This window comes from Acartia tonsa, chromosome 6 (assembly GCF_053477335.1).
Source record: "Acartia tonsa isolate MP-2025a chromosome 6, ASM5347733v1, whole genome shotgun sequence".
NCBI classification, from domain to species: Eukaryota; Metazoa; Arthropoda; class Copepoda; order Calanoida; family Acartiidae; genus Acartia; species Acartia tonsa.
Window position 1 is genome coordinate 28,153,425 of NC_137265.1, and position 19,352 is coordinate 28,172,776.

At 30.5% G+C, this 19,352-nt stretch overlaps 1 protein-coding gene across 2 annotated transcripts; it reads left to right on the plus strand.

The window, feature by feature from the left end:
• Positions 1 to 611: 611 nt before the first annotated feature.
• LOC145322261 (PDZ and LIM domain protein 1-like) lies at positions 612 to 13,727 on the plus strand. 2 transcript variants are annotated; one of them, XM_080164135.1, is made up of 7 exons: positions 612 to 768; positions 1,489 to 1,551; positions 2,234 to 2,346; positions 11,508 to 11,587; positions 12,008 to 12,132; positions 12,810 to 13,005; positions 13,217 to 13,727. In XM_080164135.1, exons 1-7 carry the CDS (start codon positions 685 to 687, stop codon positions 13,228 to 13,230), a joined length of 675 nt encoding a protein of 224 aa, XP_080020261.1. In that variant the 5' UTR covers positions 612 to 684; the 3' UTR covers positions 13,231 to 13,727. The 2 variants fall into 2 exon arrangements, with proteins under 2 accessions (XP_080020261.1, XP_080020260.1); XM_080164134.1 differs by having other exon boundaries at positions 12,810 to 13,727.
• The last annotated feature ends 5,625 nt before the right edge of the window (positions 13,728 to 19,352 follow it).

The following is a 19,352-nucleotide window of genomic DNA, read 5'->3' on the forward strand; positions in this document are numbered from 1 at the left end:
ATAATTTAAAACTTCTCTCGATTTACCAATAGTTCATAGATAGGTAACTGGAAGATATAGCAACCTTGCACCATTGTAATGTGAAAAAAATTTCTATTTGTAGATCTATATATTGATAAGCCTTTTATCCATAAAAAAATATTTTGTGGATGAGAAAGGATTGTAGATTTACCGTAACAAACTTTGATACATCTCCTGAAATTTAGGATTAATGCATAATATTAAGATATTGAACATACCCCAATACTGTTGCTTGAATTGTATATTAAGAATTTTTATAAGGAAGGAGGTCGTTTTAATTAATTTACAACCCGTACATTCCTGAATCATAGTGTCATATTACGTACTTTGTGGGGGAGAAAAGAGTTGTAGATTAATTTATTGTTCCCTAATACCTGATAATTACACAGTTGAAAAGAAGCTGTTATAGTGCCTATACAGAAATTACGCCATTTAATAAAAATCACCAATGATAGGCCAATACACAGACTGAATTTGTTTGATTGTTTGATTAGCCATAGTTTCTTAGGGTTTGGACCTAAGACTGAATTACTAATGGCTGGCTAGTATATAATTAAATTGACCAATGGTAGGCCAGTATGGCGATATTTTTATAGGCACTACAAAAAGCTTCAGTTGAAATCCAACAAAAATTATAAAAAAAACACCTTTCAGTGAGTAAAGATGCCTAAGGAAATGATCACAATGAGACTGTCCAGGGCCAGCGGCCAGCCCTGGGGATTTGTCATCGTCGGCGGCAAGGACCAAGTAAGCTTATTATTATACCTGGAACCTGGAACAACCCGGAACAACCTGAAATCCCTAGAACTCTTCTTTTTCCCTTTTTTGTTGCAAAGATGTTCAATTTAAAAAAAACCTTTTCCGAAAGTAATATTAACCATTAAAGTAAAAGAATGGAGGGAGCGCGACCTATATGTAACTTTACCCACAAGATGAGGACCATGATTCATGGCCATATTCAACTTATTCATGGTTTTATATTCTAATTTTTATTTTGAATCAAAGAAACTTATTTGGTATTATAATGTTAAGGAATAGTAATTTTTAGTTGCTGTAAAGTTTTAGTCGAAATATAATTTTTAAAACTTTTTTATTTTTAATCTTTTAATATGGAGGCTTCTTATTTTATACATTTAAACAATTTTTTTAACTGAACAAAATATCAAACCTATTCAAGTGTTAGTAATATTTAAACAGAACAAAAATCAAAAAGTTAAAAAGTTGAATGAAATATTGAAAATAATGCTCTAAAATAAAATTTCTCATATTTGTACAAATTGCATATTTTTGTAAAAGTAAGTTTAAAATTTCTACTTTTCATTGTGAATATAGATTTAAGTCTATTATTTACAAATAAGATATAAAATATATTTGGAAGAAAGACAAGGACGATTAAGTTTAAAAGCATCGAAGCTGTCTAAGAGGAAGAAAAGATAAAATTAAAAAATATTTTTTCATATATTTTAGTCCTTGACAGTTAAGCTCGGCCGTATCAAGCCCTACAGCCCCGCCGAATCCGCTGGTTGCAAGGTTAGTAACAAATATATTATAAGCGTAGCAACTCTATAAGCTTGCTTGGCATGTATTAAGCGCTACTGCATTGCTGAATCCGCTGGTTGTAAGGTTATTAGCAACTATATGATAAGCTTAGTAACTCTTTATACTCGGCCGTATTAAGCCCTAAGCCCTACGGCCCTGCTGAATCTGCTGGTTGCAAGATTAGTAACAACTATATTATAATCTCAGCCACTCTATAATCTCGGCTGTATCAAGCCCTATAGCCCTGCTGAATCCGCTGGTTGCACGGTTAGTAATAATTATATTATAAGCGCAGTAACTCTATATAATGTTATTTTCTTGAAAACGGTTTAACGATTAGTCCAGTCGTTTTTTATATCCAAACAAACACACCTAATATTCATTCAGCTACTTTACATAAAAGGCTTATCATTATGTAAAAGTAACAGGATGACTGGCTGTGTGTCTTTACCTTAATATTAACCTCTCGACTGATATAATTTTCCTTTTCACTGAAGCTTCTTACAGGTACATGGAAGATTTATAACCTCCAGCTTCTTAAGAAATTTGAGTGTCGACTCATCCTATTTCTCTCTAGTGATCCATAAGGATGATAATCCATGAAGTGTCTAATGTGGCAATGACACTCAAGTTCGAGTTTTAAAAATGTGAGGTTAACAAATAAACTTTTAAGGAATGGGATTACGTGTGGAGCATCAACGGCCAGGAGGTTTTTGAAATGTCCCACAACCAGATTGTTTCCATGATCAAGAATGCCGGCACCTCCCTTGAGATGGTTGTTGAGAGGTAAACAATTTGTCTGTTTGTTGATCTGTATCTGTCTGTTTGTTGATCTGTATCTGTCTGTCTGTATGTCTATCTGTTTACATGATCAAGAATGCCGGCACCTCCCTTGAGATGGTTGTTGAGAGGTAAACAATTTGTCTGTTTGTTGATCTGTATCTGTCTGTTTGTTGATCTGTTTCTGTCTGTCTGTATGTCTTTCTGTTTACATGATCAAGAATGCCGGCACCTCCCTTGAGATGGTTGTTGAGAGGTAACAAATATGTCTGTATGTTAATCTTTATCTGTCTGTTTGTTGATCTGTCTCTGTCTGTTTGTTGATCTGTATCTGTCTATTTGTTGATTTGTATCTGTCTATTTGTTGATCTGTATCTGTCTATTTGTTGATCTGTATCTGTCTGTTTGTTGATCTGTCTCTGTCTGTCTGTATGTCTTTCTGTTTCCATGATCAAGAATGCCTGCACCTCCATTGAGATGGTTGTTGAGAGGTAAACAATTTGTCTGTATGTTGATCTGTATCTGTCTGTTTGTTGATCTGTATCTGTCTGTCTGTATGTCTTTCTGTTTACATGATCAAGAATGCCGGCAATTGTCTTGAGATGACAAAATAAAATTTATTCATGAAAAAATAGTTTTTATTGCGTTTCTTTATAGAGTTGTCTTTACTATACAAAAAATTTGGTTTAATTTAAGATTGAAATGTATCAAATTTTGATATTTAAGTACATCTAATATACCAACATACATATGTATATTGAGAAGTTTATAATGAGGTTGAATAAATTGATGAAATGCCAAAATGTTGTGTTTGGTACTTCTGACTAGTAGTCAGGGATAAAGGGATTACTCTATAGATGATGAATAAATTAGGGTTGGGCCGGATACTTTTTTGGCCGGATACCGGATACCGGATATCCGGCTGATTTCAAACGCCGGATATCCGGTAACCGGCCGGATATCCGGCTAACGCCGGATATCCGGCAAATGTCCGGTTATCCGGCCAAATTACCGGATATCCGGCCGGATATCCGGCCGGATAACCGGCCAAATTACCAGATACTAAAGTAGCAAAAAAAAATTTCTTCAGAAATCTTATATAAATTTACATAAAGGTAAACTTGTTCAGAAAAAATGTTCTTCTAGCTTCAATAATAAGAAAATTATAGCCATTTAAAATTTTAAAAAGCAGAGATTTTTGGTGTAAAGTATAAAAAATATAGAGCCGGATATCCGGCCGGATAGTTTCAATATCCGGTATCCGGCCGGATATTGAAAATGGCCGGATATCCGGCCACACCGGATATCCGGCCCAACCCTAGAATAAATCCTACTTTGGTTTAAAATGTAAAAATTTATAATCATTAGATGGAAAAATTCAAATCTAGCAATTTTAAAGCAACAAAATTTAAAACCTTATTGTTAAAACAGATTAAAGGGACCCAGCAAGTTATTGTTCTAACCCTGTATCCATGAATTGATGAAACCAGAATAAACAGATCAAAGAAGTTAATCAAGCCATTGTCATATCCCTGTATCCTTGAGTTGATGAAACCAGAATGTGCAGATCAAAGGGGTTAAACAAGTCAACTTTAATTAACATTTTCTTAGCAGAGTAATTAGGGGAGGACAAACTAAACTAATCACAATGCCTGAATATAGCTTTTTTATAAAATCTTTTTCTTTAATGTTTATGTTTTTGAATAAGAAAGGTGATGCATAAAAGATGTAATTATGTTGTGACTTATACGCAAATGTAGAGTTGCTGCGTTTTTTCAGATTTAAGATAAATTTGTTATAGCTATGACTTGAACCCAGTTATTTTCAGGCTAATCAGTCCAATCTTTATTTCTACTTTCTTATATTTGTGAAAATATTTCCCCTAAAAATTATAGCTTTCTGTTCTATTCCTTATTCTAATTCAATAGCTAACAAGGATTATGAATATGAAAATTAAAAATGAAAAGGAGGGGGGAGGTTTCACCTTAAGAAAAACTATTTGACATCAAACTTTTTATATTTTGTACTTTAGTTGATACTTTCTAAATTGTTGACTAGTGATAGCATGGAGACAAATAGATTTTTAGTTTTACTTAAAAATAGTTAAAGTAATTTAACAAAACTTCTGGGTATTTTTTTCTTTCGGGTAGATTTTTTCTCTAATTATACACTCCATGTTCGTGTTGAAACACACACCCAGTACACAGAGTCACCAGGTAGGGAGGGGATATTGGACTGGTAATTATAAGTTTTATAACAACGGTGTCTCATTCCTTGGCTGAAAACGTGGTGACTTTTACTGAATTTTATTGGATGGTTCCAAACTAGTAGTGTCTAAACTTTTCAATCACTAATTTTGATCTAAATATGGGGTATTTTGTTTATCATCATTAGAAATGTATATTTATCTATTTACCATTGTCCTATCCCGTAAAATCCCTGCATATTGATACATATCTGTGTCAATTTTAATTTGTTTAATATTTATGTTTGATTTAACTAATCTTAATACTAAGATTAAGATTTGAAATTCAGAAAATTGTTGCCAAATTTCCGTGTAACTTTTAATGTACATATTTGAATTAGGTTAGAAGTCTAGATTATTAAGTACAATATAGAACTAAAATGGCAGAAAAAAACTGGACTGTAAATTAATCAACTCCTACTTTATTTTGTAATTAATTAATTAATCTATTAGCATGTTGACATTACCTCTCTTACTATTTAAGAAAAATTTTATTATCATTGCCTAGCTAACAGACAGACAGACAGACAACATCCTACTGCTTTTACATTAGGATACAACTACAAGTAAATTGTTTCTGTAGTTAGGTATAATGTCATTATCATTAAAGGATTGTACTTTGAATAGTAGATAATTGAATTATTTCCCCCAGTAGAAGTAAGTAAGGTGACAATTCAGGGACATAAGGATGGTTAATGTTATTAGAATGTTAAAATTTTAGAGATTTATGGATAGAATATTTGTTTTTCTCCTTTTCTGTCAGTCAAAAATAACTCAAAAGTAAGACAAAATATTTTTTTCTTCTTTTTAATTTTATTTGTACATAATGATTTAATTGTTACCAACAAAGAAAAATCATAACTTTAGGGCATATTATTTTTAAATCTATTGAAATATATTTATATTGAATTTAAAGTTAATTTTTACAATATGTTAAGAATAAAAATCAACGAAAAAGATTTGTTTAAATTTGAAGGAAGCTTGTTTTCTTGTTACTTTATTCCTGGTAAAATTGTTGACCTATAAACATATGAAATGAAAAAATGTCACCTGAATAATATATAAATACATTTCAATACTTTCCCTTTCTTTTAGGCACAAATATTTCTCATTTTACACTTTAATTCAGCAAATAGTTTAATTATTTTCACTAAACTACAAATATGTTATTAAAATGAAATATTTATCGTAAAAAGTAGTAAGGTATTTTGTTTGATACTTCTTTCTTTTGAATAATAATAGTCTACTATTTAAAAGGAAGCCTAACACATATCCCAATAGGGTTTTAGACTAAATTATTTCCAAATAAGAGTCTTTGGATGGTTTGAGGCTTTTTTTCACCATTTCAATTCTCATCTGAATACAGAACGTCTAAATATGCTAGCGGCGGGCCATTAATACACAATAATGTTCATGTAAATTTTGATACGTAGCATATCTATAATTAACAGTCTTCCTCGACTGCTAAATTTCTCAGCTTATTATTTTGTATACCATCTATGTAATTCAAACATACTGTATATTAGTCATTTTCTGAGAAAGTATAAAATTAAAGAAATTCAACCCTTACAAGACAAACTTTTCCAGTGTGACTCACCTGGTCTGGATACGAATCCTTGAGTTTGGGGAATGTTATTCAAATTTGTTATCCTCGTTATAAAAGAATTTCCTAAGGGGCTGACCTAGTAAAGTAAACAAGCATTCTTTTCTAACTAAAGTACATATAAGTAGTAGGGTGCTTCTGTGTCAATCATAAAGTCGGAGACATACATAGTAATCAACCTTAAAGCGCCTATCGGTCTCTTAAGGGGTTTGTAAGACTCATAATCTAATTATAGCCACGCACCCTTGAACTTAATTTTTTTGTCTTCTCTTTTTCAATTTTTCCTTTAGATTGAAATAAATCAATTTATTTTTCAATATGTACACTTTGTTTTCACAAAACAAGATTGTTGGGATAGAGATAGGTATAATAATTTAAGAGTTATTTGCGCAATTTTTCTTTGTCCCTAAAAACAAGACTGAAACCGATCATAACACGCTAAGATGTAAAAAAGATAAAATTAAACGACATATATAAATTTACAATGTGAAATATGCATTACATAAATGCATGGTTACATAGTTACAGATATAGCGAGGAAGGAAAAGCTGTAATATTCAACTGAAAATGTTATATTTGACAATACATGCCAAGAATGAAAATTCTATCAGATTTTACCAACAAGTATTAGCTGCTTCTCAAATAATCATAATTAACCTTATTTGATTTATTTGCAACGTTTATGTCTACTATTTATTTGCTAATATTTTGTCCCCTGTATGCAAATTTGAAGGTTAAAATGTTTATAAACCTCTTGTTATCTCATTCGTGATGTCATTTTTAATTTCAAAGATTAAATAAAATTTTGTTGAATACAAAACGTTTATTTCCAAGGATGACAGTATTTATCTAATGAAATTTTAACAAATAATACAAACGGATAAAGAAACATTGAAATATATAGAGTTGGAGCGGTTTTAAGGTCGATGAAGCCAAAGACTAAGCAATTAATTGATAAGTTGTAAGTTGCAAAAATACAAGATACTTGATCTTAAAAATTATGGGAATTACTTTTATGAATTAAGTAAGTAAGGTAATTATGCCAAGAAAATTCAGTGTTAAAACAGCTTAAAGATATCTTATTTAAGATACAAGACTTGAAATGGATCAAACTATTATAACAAGCCGTACGAGCAGATTTTTTACTAAATTGAGGGATTATTTCAAAGAATATCTAGTTTATTTTCAAAATTACAATGTCGATTTCCCTGAGGCTTGCTGGTGGCTGACGCGCAACTGCCGAGCCTTGTCTGTTCTATTTTTCTTGTTTATAGAAAACACATTTACTTGCCATTGAAAAATTGACAAACATTTTTGTTTACTGCAAGAATTTTTGCCAAATTGCGAGTGGATGGATAGTAAGAGGCTGATTTGGCCGTCCGCCAGGAAAAAAAAGAAAAATAGAATTTTAACACAACAGAAAGAAATTATTGAGATAACTTGCATTAGAATTTATCATAATACTATTATGAAGGATGTTTGTTTGTCTGCCTGTGTGTTAGGTGAGGTTTTGTAATAGTTAAATAAAAGGGTTTTCAGTCTTTATTTTTTATGCAATGCCAAGATGTAAAAATAATGAAGTATTTCTTTGTCTACTGCATAATACCTTCCTATTATTTTTTAGAAAAAAAAATTATTAAAAAATTTAAATTGATTTTCAAAAAGTAAAACACCTTATTTTGACTCTGTCTAGAAAAACAAATCTAGCAAGAGAAATTTTAGTGGCCAAACATAAAAAAAACAAAGGGCAGTAGTTTGCTAAAGAAATAAAAATACATAATTTACACTGTATATTTTCTTTTAATTTTTCTAGTAAGCATATTTAAAACTATTTGCTTCTACCCCAGCATTTTGGGGAAGGTTAAGGAGGCTAGGAAAATAGCATAAAACCACCCCAAGACATTTAAAAAACTTCCCTGAAAAGTAAATTACATTCTGTAGTTTATTTTCCGAGATTTTTGGCTACTGACAGAAAAGCATACTACTACTTTATTTTATTAATATGTACTGCACTGATTATAAATTTTGATTGCTCCTTGTAACTTTAAGCTTCCAAAGGCAATATAGAAGCAAAAGAATTAGGAGGAGGATTAATTTATCATCTTTTGTCATATTCTCGCAATAATTCACTTAAACCTAGGACAAAATTTCAAAATGGTTATTAAATTGCTTCCCTTTCTCCCTCATAATCATACTAAGCACAGTATTTACAAATTTCATTTGAGGAAAGATTAATTTATCATCCATTGTCCTATATCTGATTATTACCCTTTAGCCTGGGACAAAAATTTGAAATGGGCGTTAAATTGATTATCATTCCTTTGTTATGACCGCACAGTTTCATTTTGGAACAGATCCAAATTTTTCAAACATTCATATTTATATTTTTAATACTATTTAAAATTAATAATATCCTTTTATATAAAGTATTAAAATTTGGAAAAAGTAGAAAGAATTATTCTGTCTAAAACCTAAGATATTAATTACTACTGAACCGATTGAGTTCTCGAATTAAGGGAACCTCCTGTGAAATTGAACCTTCTAATATTTCTTAGGACGAATAAAGAAAATAAATAATTATTTTATTTTTGACAAATAATCCATTATAAAATTGAAATTTTTCGTAACAAACTCGCACGTAAAGACATGCCTTAGTAGTATTGTAGCCGCGAGTTCCAAATGAAAACTATTTTACATCATACAAAATAAGCATTTGTATACCTAATAACCTTTATATTATTATCTCAATTAATAACAATGATAGCATACATGCAGATCCTAATTGCAAAGTAGATGCGCTACTTATGATGTATATATATGTACAAATAGAAAAGGGAAATGGACAAAGAAAAGAAAGAGAGAGAGAGAGAGGGAGAGAAACAAGGATGACAACATCCAGGACTAAAAGTAGCTGAGCTCAAAAAATATGGATGGACCAACGGACAACGAACTATATAGCAGATATTTAGTTGTCATAAAAAAAAGAATACGTATGTGATTAGAATCTCGAATCCTTTTTGAAAATAAGTATTTATGTATAATGTATGACCATTAGACTGCCGAGCCAAGTAAATTATGTATTAGATGCTCATTGGTACAGGGAATCTTCACTAAAAAATTTATCTGCAGAGATAATCACATATCTCCCATAGCGTTATGAAATGGTTGACAGACAGACAAAGTTAATTATGGAGTAGCTTCACTACTAAAAAAGAATGATTTAGACGGATGGTATAGAAGCCTTTTTTTGTGTATTATAATTTATCAAATGAAATGGAAAATATAAAATGTATTTCATATGTGGACAAGAAAATAATTCATCTAGAAAAGACTCTTTGTGTGCAGGAGGGAGAGAGAGAGAGAGAGAGAGAGAGAGAGAGAGAGAGCGGCGTCAGGGTCTTATTGAAAAGACGGACAGATAGAGAACAAGTATGAAAGAATTCATAGAAAAAAGTAGCTTAATAAATCTATATTAATGACATCAAATCGCCGTGACACTAAAAGTTGTCTTTTTCGTAATAGCTTTTTGTGTCTTCTTGCTCCTTGGAGGGTTTTAGGCTATTCTATTATCACATGCAAGTAGAGTAGCTCATATAAGAAATTATTTAACTTAAAACAAATTTTAGGGAACCTTTGTATTGCATATATTTAGGAATATGTTATTTAATTTGTAGAGGCTATAAGCGCAGATATTAACATTAGTTCAAAGGTTCAAAATTGGGTTGTTTTGCTACTTAAAAGAAACTCATCCATCTAGATCAACCCTGACACAAAATTATTTTATCATACAACTTTTTAAAAATGTCTTTTATAGCAGAAGTATATATGTATAAAAACATACTTTGTAATTAGAGACCTCTTTAACAGCCATTGGTTTAGGAGTTTTCCTCTGAAGAAATTGACATGTTAAAAAATTTTGGAATTTAATAATTAGGTTGATTTTTTTAAAATTAATGTATTATTGATTTTAGTAAAGGGTTTGATAGCAATATTGATTTTAACATATTTTGGTAGTTAGAATAGCCATTAAATATAAATTGATTTACATCCCTTTCTTTCCAAATATTTAACTCGGATACACCATTAGGACTTGTTTGGGTCTTATAGGTGTGTTAGGCCTTAGTCTTGAATCCTTAATTTACTTGCTATAAAAATTTAATGAATTCATACGTTTTTGTTTTTGTAGAAATAGATTACCGTCTATAGTTTTATCCCTATATTTATTGTTAAAATTGCTTGGTTTTTAAATTGAATTTAAAAAGATAGAAAATTTATTAATGAATTTCTTTTAAACATATTTGAAAATAATGGTTTTATTCAACTTGGATGTTACTGAACTTATTAGCGAAGCTTTTTAACGAATTGGATGTAAGTCAGGATAAATCTGTCATCTATCAATTCTTTACTGTTAGACCAACATAAGTATACCACCTCATGAACACCACATCAATTAAAGAGTAGCCCCGCTACTTGAGGTCATTTTGATAGAGAAAAATATTATCTATGAATTCAGAAATTGTTTTAAATCCCTTCGTCATAATTAATCTTTTCCTAAAACTTTTAAACGTAGGAATATTAATCAAGTATAAAGTTTTATATAATATATCCTTCTATCTACATTTCTACCAAGTTATGTTTTGTCTTATCTTTCTAGCTCTATGATTATACACCCATTCTGTAAAATAACAATACCTAAATATTATTTGTCTATTAATTAATCCTTCTATCTATCTATCTATCTATCTATCTATCTATCTATCTATCTATCTATCTATCTATCTATCTATCTATCTATCTATCTATCTATCTATCTATCTATCTATCTATCTATCTATCTATCTATCTATCTATCTATCTATCTATCTATCTATCTATCTATCTATCTATCTATCTATCTATCTATCTATCTATCTATCTATCTATCTATCTATCTATCTATCTATCTATCTATCTATCTATCTATCTATCTATCTATCTATCTATCTATCTATCTATCTATCTATCTATCTATCTATCTATCTATCTATCTATCTATCTATCTATCTATCTATCTATCTATCTATCTATCTATCTATCTATCTATCTATCTATCTATCTATCTATCTATCTATCTATCTATCTATCTATCTATCTATCTATCTATCTATCTATCTATCTATCTATCTATCTATCTATCTATCTATCTATCTATCTATCTATCTATCTATCTATCTATCTATCTATCTATCTATCTATCTATCTATCTATCTATCTATCTATCTATCTATCTATCTATCTATCTATCTATCTATCTATCTATCTATCTATCTATCTATCTAGAGGAGACCACATTGTGCCCAACTTTGAGGAGATTTGGCCCAGCAACAAGGGAAAGAACAACAAGGGAGGCAGAAATATTGGTAAGCACAACTTACAGACCAACCGAACGACCAACAGATAAAAAATATTTATTTCCTTTGAAAAAATTATATTTATTTTGGAATAAACGCGACAGTGACATTAATTGCTAACACACCATTTAGTAGCGAATTTTTTTCATTAATTTAATTTTAATTCAGCCGTACAAGTCTGAGTTGCATCCTGTCGGTTCAAGGCGTGGCTGCCGAAACCAGCTTATACCAACAACGAAATTAATTCTAAAAAATCACGAAACCTATTATCGATTTTCAGCTGTCGTTGGGGTGCAACACTTCTAAGGATTGACGACTTTTTTGCCTGCCTCCCAATTATTATTTTAGATTTATTTCTCTTGTTGGCTATACCGTATTTCTGTGCCGAACCCAGTAAAATACCTTTTAATAAAAAAAAAATATTTGTAGGCATGGATTACTACATTGACGCTATGGAGAACCATGGTCTGAAGGGACACCTGCCCCAGCCTGACAACTTCACCACCTGCGGCAAGCTCGGCATTGAGATCAACCAGTACAACTGCCCCATTGAGGTACAAGTCTTTTGATAACAGGTTTTGTTAAACATCACAGTTTTGTTTTTATGATATATTATCAAAGGTATAGATAACAGAAATTAATTCTACCTTCCAGTATGACTCTAAATCCGCTAGATTTAAACATAGAAAATTTCACTCGAGGCAAACAAAGAAGGGATTAACTCTTAATTTTTTATTTTATTATCCGCAGAAACTCCTTTATGAAACGATTCTATAATAACTATTTTGATCTCATGAAGTTAGAAAATAGTGCTGCTGTGAAATTTTTGAATAGCTCAAAAGACTAGAGTGTCTAAATTTTCTGACAAACAAGATAAAAAAGAATTGTTGTTGTTTCAAGTATTTTCTTTTTAATTACTCAAAAAAATACGTCACATTGTTTTGACCACAAAGCTTGTAGTTAGTTAACAATTATAACTAGCCTTGTTAATTGATTTAGTATTTATGGTTGGGGGTGCCTACGGCACCCCCAGGGTAGTGGTAAATTTTAAATGAAAAAAATTCATTTGGGGGGGGGGGTAATCGCCCCATTACCCTCCCCCCCCCCTTGGACGTCTATGGTCTCTAGTTATGACATTCAGAAAATGCGCCAAATTGGAGTTTAATCGCACAGTGTTTTCTTTGAATTAAACCTTCCAATCAATTGACTAACTGTCATCTTCTCTGTTTAGTGCTACGACGAGGCTGTCATCGAGGAGATGACCGAGGACCGCGAGATGCTGACCAACCCCGACCTCGTGGAGCAGCGCAAGAAGCTGCAGACAGAGCGTGGAGAGAACCCTCTGATCGCACAGAAGATGATGAAATTCAACCCCGCCGCCAGCAATGTGCTCAACACCTTGGCCGCTGAGGAGGGCAGAGCAATGAAGGAAAAAATGACAAGAGCTGCTTAATAAAAAAATGATTAATGCCTTATAAAATGATATTGATGTACATATGTTAATATCTTTAATTTTACTTCTATAAAAAATGTCCAATTTAATTTGAAATTAGAAAATGTAACAAAAACGCAAAATTCTAAAAAAAAATATTTTACAGTAAATTTGAAAACATTGTAAGATCTTGTGTTCTGTAAAATAGTCAAAGAAGTAGCTGCTACAAAAAGAGCAGTCAGCTGCTAGAAGCAGCCCATAGTACCAGCCGCCGAAAATCAAGATTTTCTACCATCACAAGTTCGAGTCTCTGATCATATTCTAGGAGTATCTTAACTTATCATCTTTATTAGTCAGCTAATATCAATGATTATTTTTAAATTTACTTTTTGAATTTTTATTATAGAATTTTATCTCATGACTATTTGCTCATTTTACTATTAACAAAAAACAAATTTACAAAATTAAATTTGATTATTTTTATACTCTTTCACACATTTGTAAGGAGATTTTTGTATTTACAATATTTCAGTCAAACTTAATTTTGTAAAAAAATTTATTCCAATTGTTGAAAACTAATTTTTCTTAATGTAGACAAAAAAGTGCCATTTCCATAAAAAAAATTGCGATAATAATTGTACCAAAACTTTGTAACATTTTCCCTCTGTCGTTATTTTTGTATAAAAAAACGTTTAATAAAATTTATACTAATTGTGATTTAAATTTTTTTGCTTAAAAAAATGAATATTGTTTTACATTTTCCACCAATGTAAAATTGTTTGTAATTATTTCCTTCGTTCTACTACGCAGTAATTAGATGTCTATTTGCCGAAGTAAAAGTATGTATATACTGTAGTTGATTTACGAAAATACAAACTAAATTATGATATTTTAAGTATAGACAAAACGTAAATGAAAACAAGGATAATAATAATCATTTCAAGGCAAATTTACATTAAGCCTAAGAATGAAAATTGTGAAAAAGCCACCAATTTGCGAAACCTCGTCGAAAAAATCAATAATTTTTTATTGTATGATAAAATGCAGGTAAACTGTTTCGATACAGGTTTACCAATCGCAAAATGGGTATTTTCATCTTCCTAAAATAAATAATTAAAGAGAAGCTGTAAACGAGCCCCTAAAGAAAAAGTTAGTGCGTCAAATAGGTTGAAATATTTGTGACTGAAAACTTTGCTTTGCTTTGATTTATGTTTTCAAATGAGTTTTCTGTAACTAAGTCGAGATATATTTACACAATCATGATGCTAATTTGCTTTTTATGCATTTATTTTACTATTTACCAGTTGCTTCGTTCATAAAGGTTAATGAGGTTTTTCCCCTTCTATTGTTTTTTTTTGTTTTTTGAAAGAACAAATATTTGAAGGAGGCAATTTTATTCAGTGGGTTTTTCCAATCCCCTTCTCCAAAAAAATAGCTTAAAACCACCACAGTAGGTATATGCTCTAAAAATCACAATATTGGTTCAGCGGTTACGAGATCTGAGGCTTTTTTGTGTTGTAGGTATGTTGAACATTAGTAATAACGAGGCTACTTTATAATTGGAAATATCTATCTGTATGTATTTTAGTTAAAAATATTCCATAAGTAATTTGCATGGTAATAGGAAACTTGAACCATGCCAGATCAATTTATTATTATGCATTAAAAACCTGTCGCTTTCTAATCATTTCGATCTAAATTTTACAACTGCTAATCTATATTAAATGTTACCCTTTTGGGGACATTTTAAACAATATTTTACAAACAGGACAGAAAACAAGCTGCCCTGATGTGCTTAAAGATAGCCAATAAAATTCTGAGTCCTAATAATAGAATGACTGGGATATTAGTGAGAGAAAAACTTTCTTAAGTTGTATTTACATTTTGTATGGATGAAATATGAATTGCAGGAATTTTGTATAATGTTGTAATATGTATGTTTTCAAGGGAAAGGTTATAGGTAAAATGTTAATTTACTAATTATTTCAATGTCTTTATACTACATATGGACCTTGTTTATAGATAAATATAATTTTAAAGAGCGGCGTGCAGAGGATTTTGCCAGGGAGGTGCGTAAAGTGCACCTGAAATTTTTGACACCTTCTTTATGATTTTGACATCCCCCTTAAACAGACCCCACTTCAACCCCCTTGTTGACGCCTCTGATTCGAAACAACTGCACTTTTTAAAACGGAACCTAATAGTAAGGCATTGTAACAGCACAGTGATGCTTTGGTCTTACTAAAACCATTTGACTCTTGTTCTTTAGAAGCAAAAATCATAAAAAGTTTATTAGGTAGTTCAACACTTAGTAAACATATCTATCCATTTTTCCCAGGAGTTTTGTTGAATAGTATGCTTGGGAGAAAGATCTCATTAGGTTAATGTGTGCGTAGACAGCTACCTTTTGTCTTAACTAAAACAATTTTGCAAAATTTAATTGAACAAAGTACAGAACTTTGTATATAGGATATTCTCTAAACACAAAACTTATATCATTATATAAAAGTGGTAAGGTCCCTGTTTGTCTGTTACAAAAATTTGGTTCTTCTTTCCAAAGTAGTATCTTAAATAATTTAAGCAGGTTTTTATTTATTTTGGGTGGGATAGGTCAATCCTCTATTGTATTATGGCATCTGAATATGTTACCCTCCCTCTAAAGGATTCGCAATCCCCTGGTGAATCAATGTGTATGTCACTGAAAAAAATGATAAACCAAAGGTAAAAAATTGCTGAAAATAACATTTAGTTTTACTAGTGTAAAGTTTAATTTAAAGAAATTGTACATTCATTGTTTCATGATTGCAAATGGGCTGAGGAAATGAAAATTTGCTCCATATACAGGGAATACATAAAGTATACAGGGTGAACAACAAAAATTGACTGGGAAATAAATGGTATTAAATATTCAGAACACATACCTAAAATTTACAAAAATTGGTTAGGAAATGAAAATTTGATCTGTATCCAAGTTAAATATAATAATATGTATAGGGTGAAAATTGTAAAATTGAGTGTAAAAGATAAGACTTAGTCCAAAAAGGGTGGACAATAAAAATACATTGAATATAAGGATGAATAAAATAATTGGCTAAGAAATGAAAATTTGGACAATTTAGAGAATACATGTACACTGTGAACACTAAAAATGTTTATTAAAAGTAAAAACTATCCAAAGAGCTTAGAAAAGTAACTTTTTAATACTACTAGCATATAGAGAAGAAAAATAAAAGTAGTTTTTAAGATATTAATAAAGCGTTTGACAAAAAAGCTATAGTTATAAACACTATTTAAACATTTATTTCTAAAACTTTTTCTGAAAATTTTTTTAGACATACTTAACATTTATATATATTTATATAGTGAAATAAATTCTTACATAGATAGATAGCATAAAACACATTTGTAATATGTATTCTAGTGCACTTAAACTCAATTTATTCCTCTGCAAATTTCATTTTTAACCTGAATTCTAGTAAAAAGTCATTTTGTTTCTTGACTACCCCGTCAAACTTTAGTACTTTATTATATCAACACCTAGAGGCCTCTGGTGGCTTTTGAAGGAAGGGGAAGGGTGTTTTTAGTTTTAAAGACAAGTAAAAAATTAGAGGGGGAGGGTTCTCTTGGCGATTTCCCCCCAAAATATTTATAAATGTTCCCACGACATATAATCCCTGATAAAAAAATGAACCATATGCCGACACCTTAAAAAACAAAATTCATCAGCAGCATGTTTTTTTGTTGTTGTTGCAGAAACAGGTATACCTGTGTATTAAATATAAATTAACTATATCATTTCAAACTCAATATAATAAAAGAAAACAAAATCTATGTCTCATCAATAGAAATAATCTAGAGACAATCTAAATTAGCCAATAGGATAACAGTTGAGGTACATTTCAGACATCTCATAGGTTAAAATTGTGTACAGATTTTGATAGGTAAGGGCATAATTTTTTCACTACAATAAATTATGTATATCCTCGAAAAATTTCGTCGCTTGTATAACTTAAATGCAAAAAATAAACAAAGTTTTTTGTCTGATATAGAATCCCCTTTAAAGTTGAACGAATTTTAAAGTCAGATGGGCTATCTAGATATATTATGAGTATTGTTTTACTTTACCTTGCCGGTCAGCTTAATTTGAGTTTCCGATTGTGTACATAGTTTCCTCATCCTATCTCAATATTTACTACTAGCTTAAAAAGCTTAAAACTTCCAAAAAAATCAAACCTTGAAGAATTAAAATTTTGTATGTATAATGTATAAATCGTTTATACATTATTTATTTTGCTTTACCCTTTGACCAGAGTAGCTGAAAATAAGTTTTGCAATATTTGGGTTATCTGCTGTACAACTTCAGAAATTAGGTAAGATATAAGCAATCAATTTTCAGTTGATCACTTTACCCATATTCTATTGTACAATGGTCCATTTAGAAATCTAATCTTTTCATAACTTTAGTTTTGTCTGGATGTAAAACAAAAGAAAGCTAACATGTTATGCTGGTTTTAATTTAAAGTTGCGCACAATTATTATGGGTGGGTGGTATGGGTTTAAGTCAGCAAGATAAACACAATTTAGACCTTCCCTCTCTCCTGAAAAGATATTTTCGCGTAAAAATTTCCCAGGGATTAGGAAATCCCTTTCTGCAAATATTCCGGGACCCACAACATATCTACCCATTCCCATATACACACGCCGTAGAAGTAAGTATTATACTTTTCAAGGTCACAACGCAACTTTAGATCCCTTTTTTATCCTCTTCTCTTTCTTATTTGGTATCCTATCATATAAAGTAATAAGCTTATTTTGTCTTTAGGGATGGATTTCGCTAACCGCTGAAATGTTTTTGAAATATTTTGGGGAGGGTCATCTCCACCATCCAAATAAAAAATGCCCCCCAAAAAATATTTCTTTACTTTAAACAAAAAACTCAAATTGAAAAAGGAGAAATGGAGAGGTCGAACTTTGCTCCTCCCAATGTTAGGTTCCCTATAGGCTTTTAGGGTCGTAGCCGCTATCATATATTATTTGAATTTCCATTAATTTTCGTTGTATTACATATTTCTTTTATGTTCGTGTATGTATGTGTATTTGTGTAAAGACACGTGTATAAAAGAATTTTTCTTTTTTTCTAAAACTGTTAAACTGAGGTAAATTGAGGTATCCTGGAAATGGTGTGATCTCATTTCCGCATAGATCTTAAAAGTACAAATTGTCAGTACTGTCACAATTACAGCAGCTAAATTTTGTTTGGGCAAAATGTCGAAGTATTAATATATAATTATGACAAAGTAACTAACATCTACATATTAAAGTTTTAACTTCTTAAAAACAAAGCTTTTCTAAAATTAGGGTCAGTCCAACCTGTCTGTAACGGATAGCTCTCATCGTTTGTTTGGGTATGTTATGTATTACAACAAGGTACATTGTTATAAGCGAAGCATCTCTATAATCAAGTCCTAAAAATGTAGGTATGTTCTTAAACAGTACACGCTTGGTTTTTTATTAAATGAATAAGTTAGGGTACAATGTTTGGCACTTTCGATATAAGTAAATGATAATAAAAAACCCATAGAATGCGATAATAACTTCAGAAAAATCGAAGAAAATAGTTTTAATACTTAATTAACGTTTTTAAGTTTTTCTTCAAAAAGTTTAGATAAGATGCCTTTAAAAGTCGTCTATGATTTTGTCAGGGATAAAAATGTAACTTTAAAATAAGAATTACAACATATTTTTTCAATTAGTACAAAGTAAAATTTTGAACATTTTATTGATCAGTATATTTTTTAAAATGTGAAGTAGAAACCTGAATATTTTATCATGAAAATTGTGTTATGATTTGATTGTCTGCTAGATTACAAGAAAAAAGATACTGACAGTACTTGTTGGTTCTTTAAAAATAGTTAGGTAGATTACTTTCAGAACCCCTCTTTTTGCAACGTTATTTCAATAGAACAGAGCCGTAGTCTTAGTGTATTCAATATCTAGACAGCCAACCATTGTTTTAGAATTGTTCAATTTTTTTAACTTCTGATAAAAACAGAATTAATGGTATTTTTGTAAATATTATACCTCCAAGAAATGGCTATACTTCCCAATCATATGTTGTGTGATATTTAAGAGGAATTATTTTGATATAATGTCATTAAAATATTCGTTAAAAAAAGTGCTATTCTAGCTTATACTTTACATTTTAATGTGTATGATAATTCAAATAAAAGATAATGAAGATTTATATTATATTTAATTGTTATAATTATAAAGAAAAACCTGGAAACAGTAAAAAACTGACTTTATTTTATTGACGTAGGGAAAATTTTGTCAAATATTTGA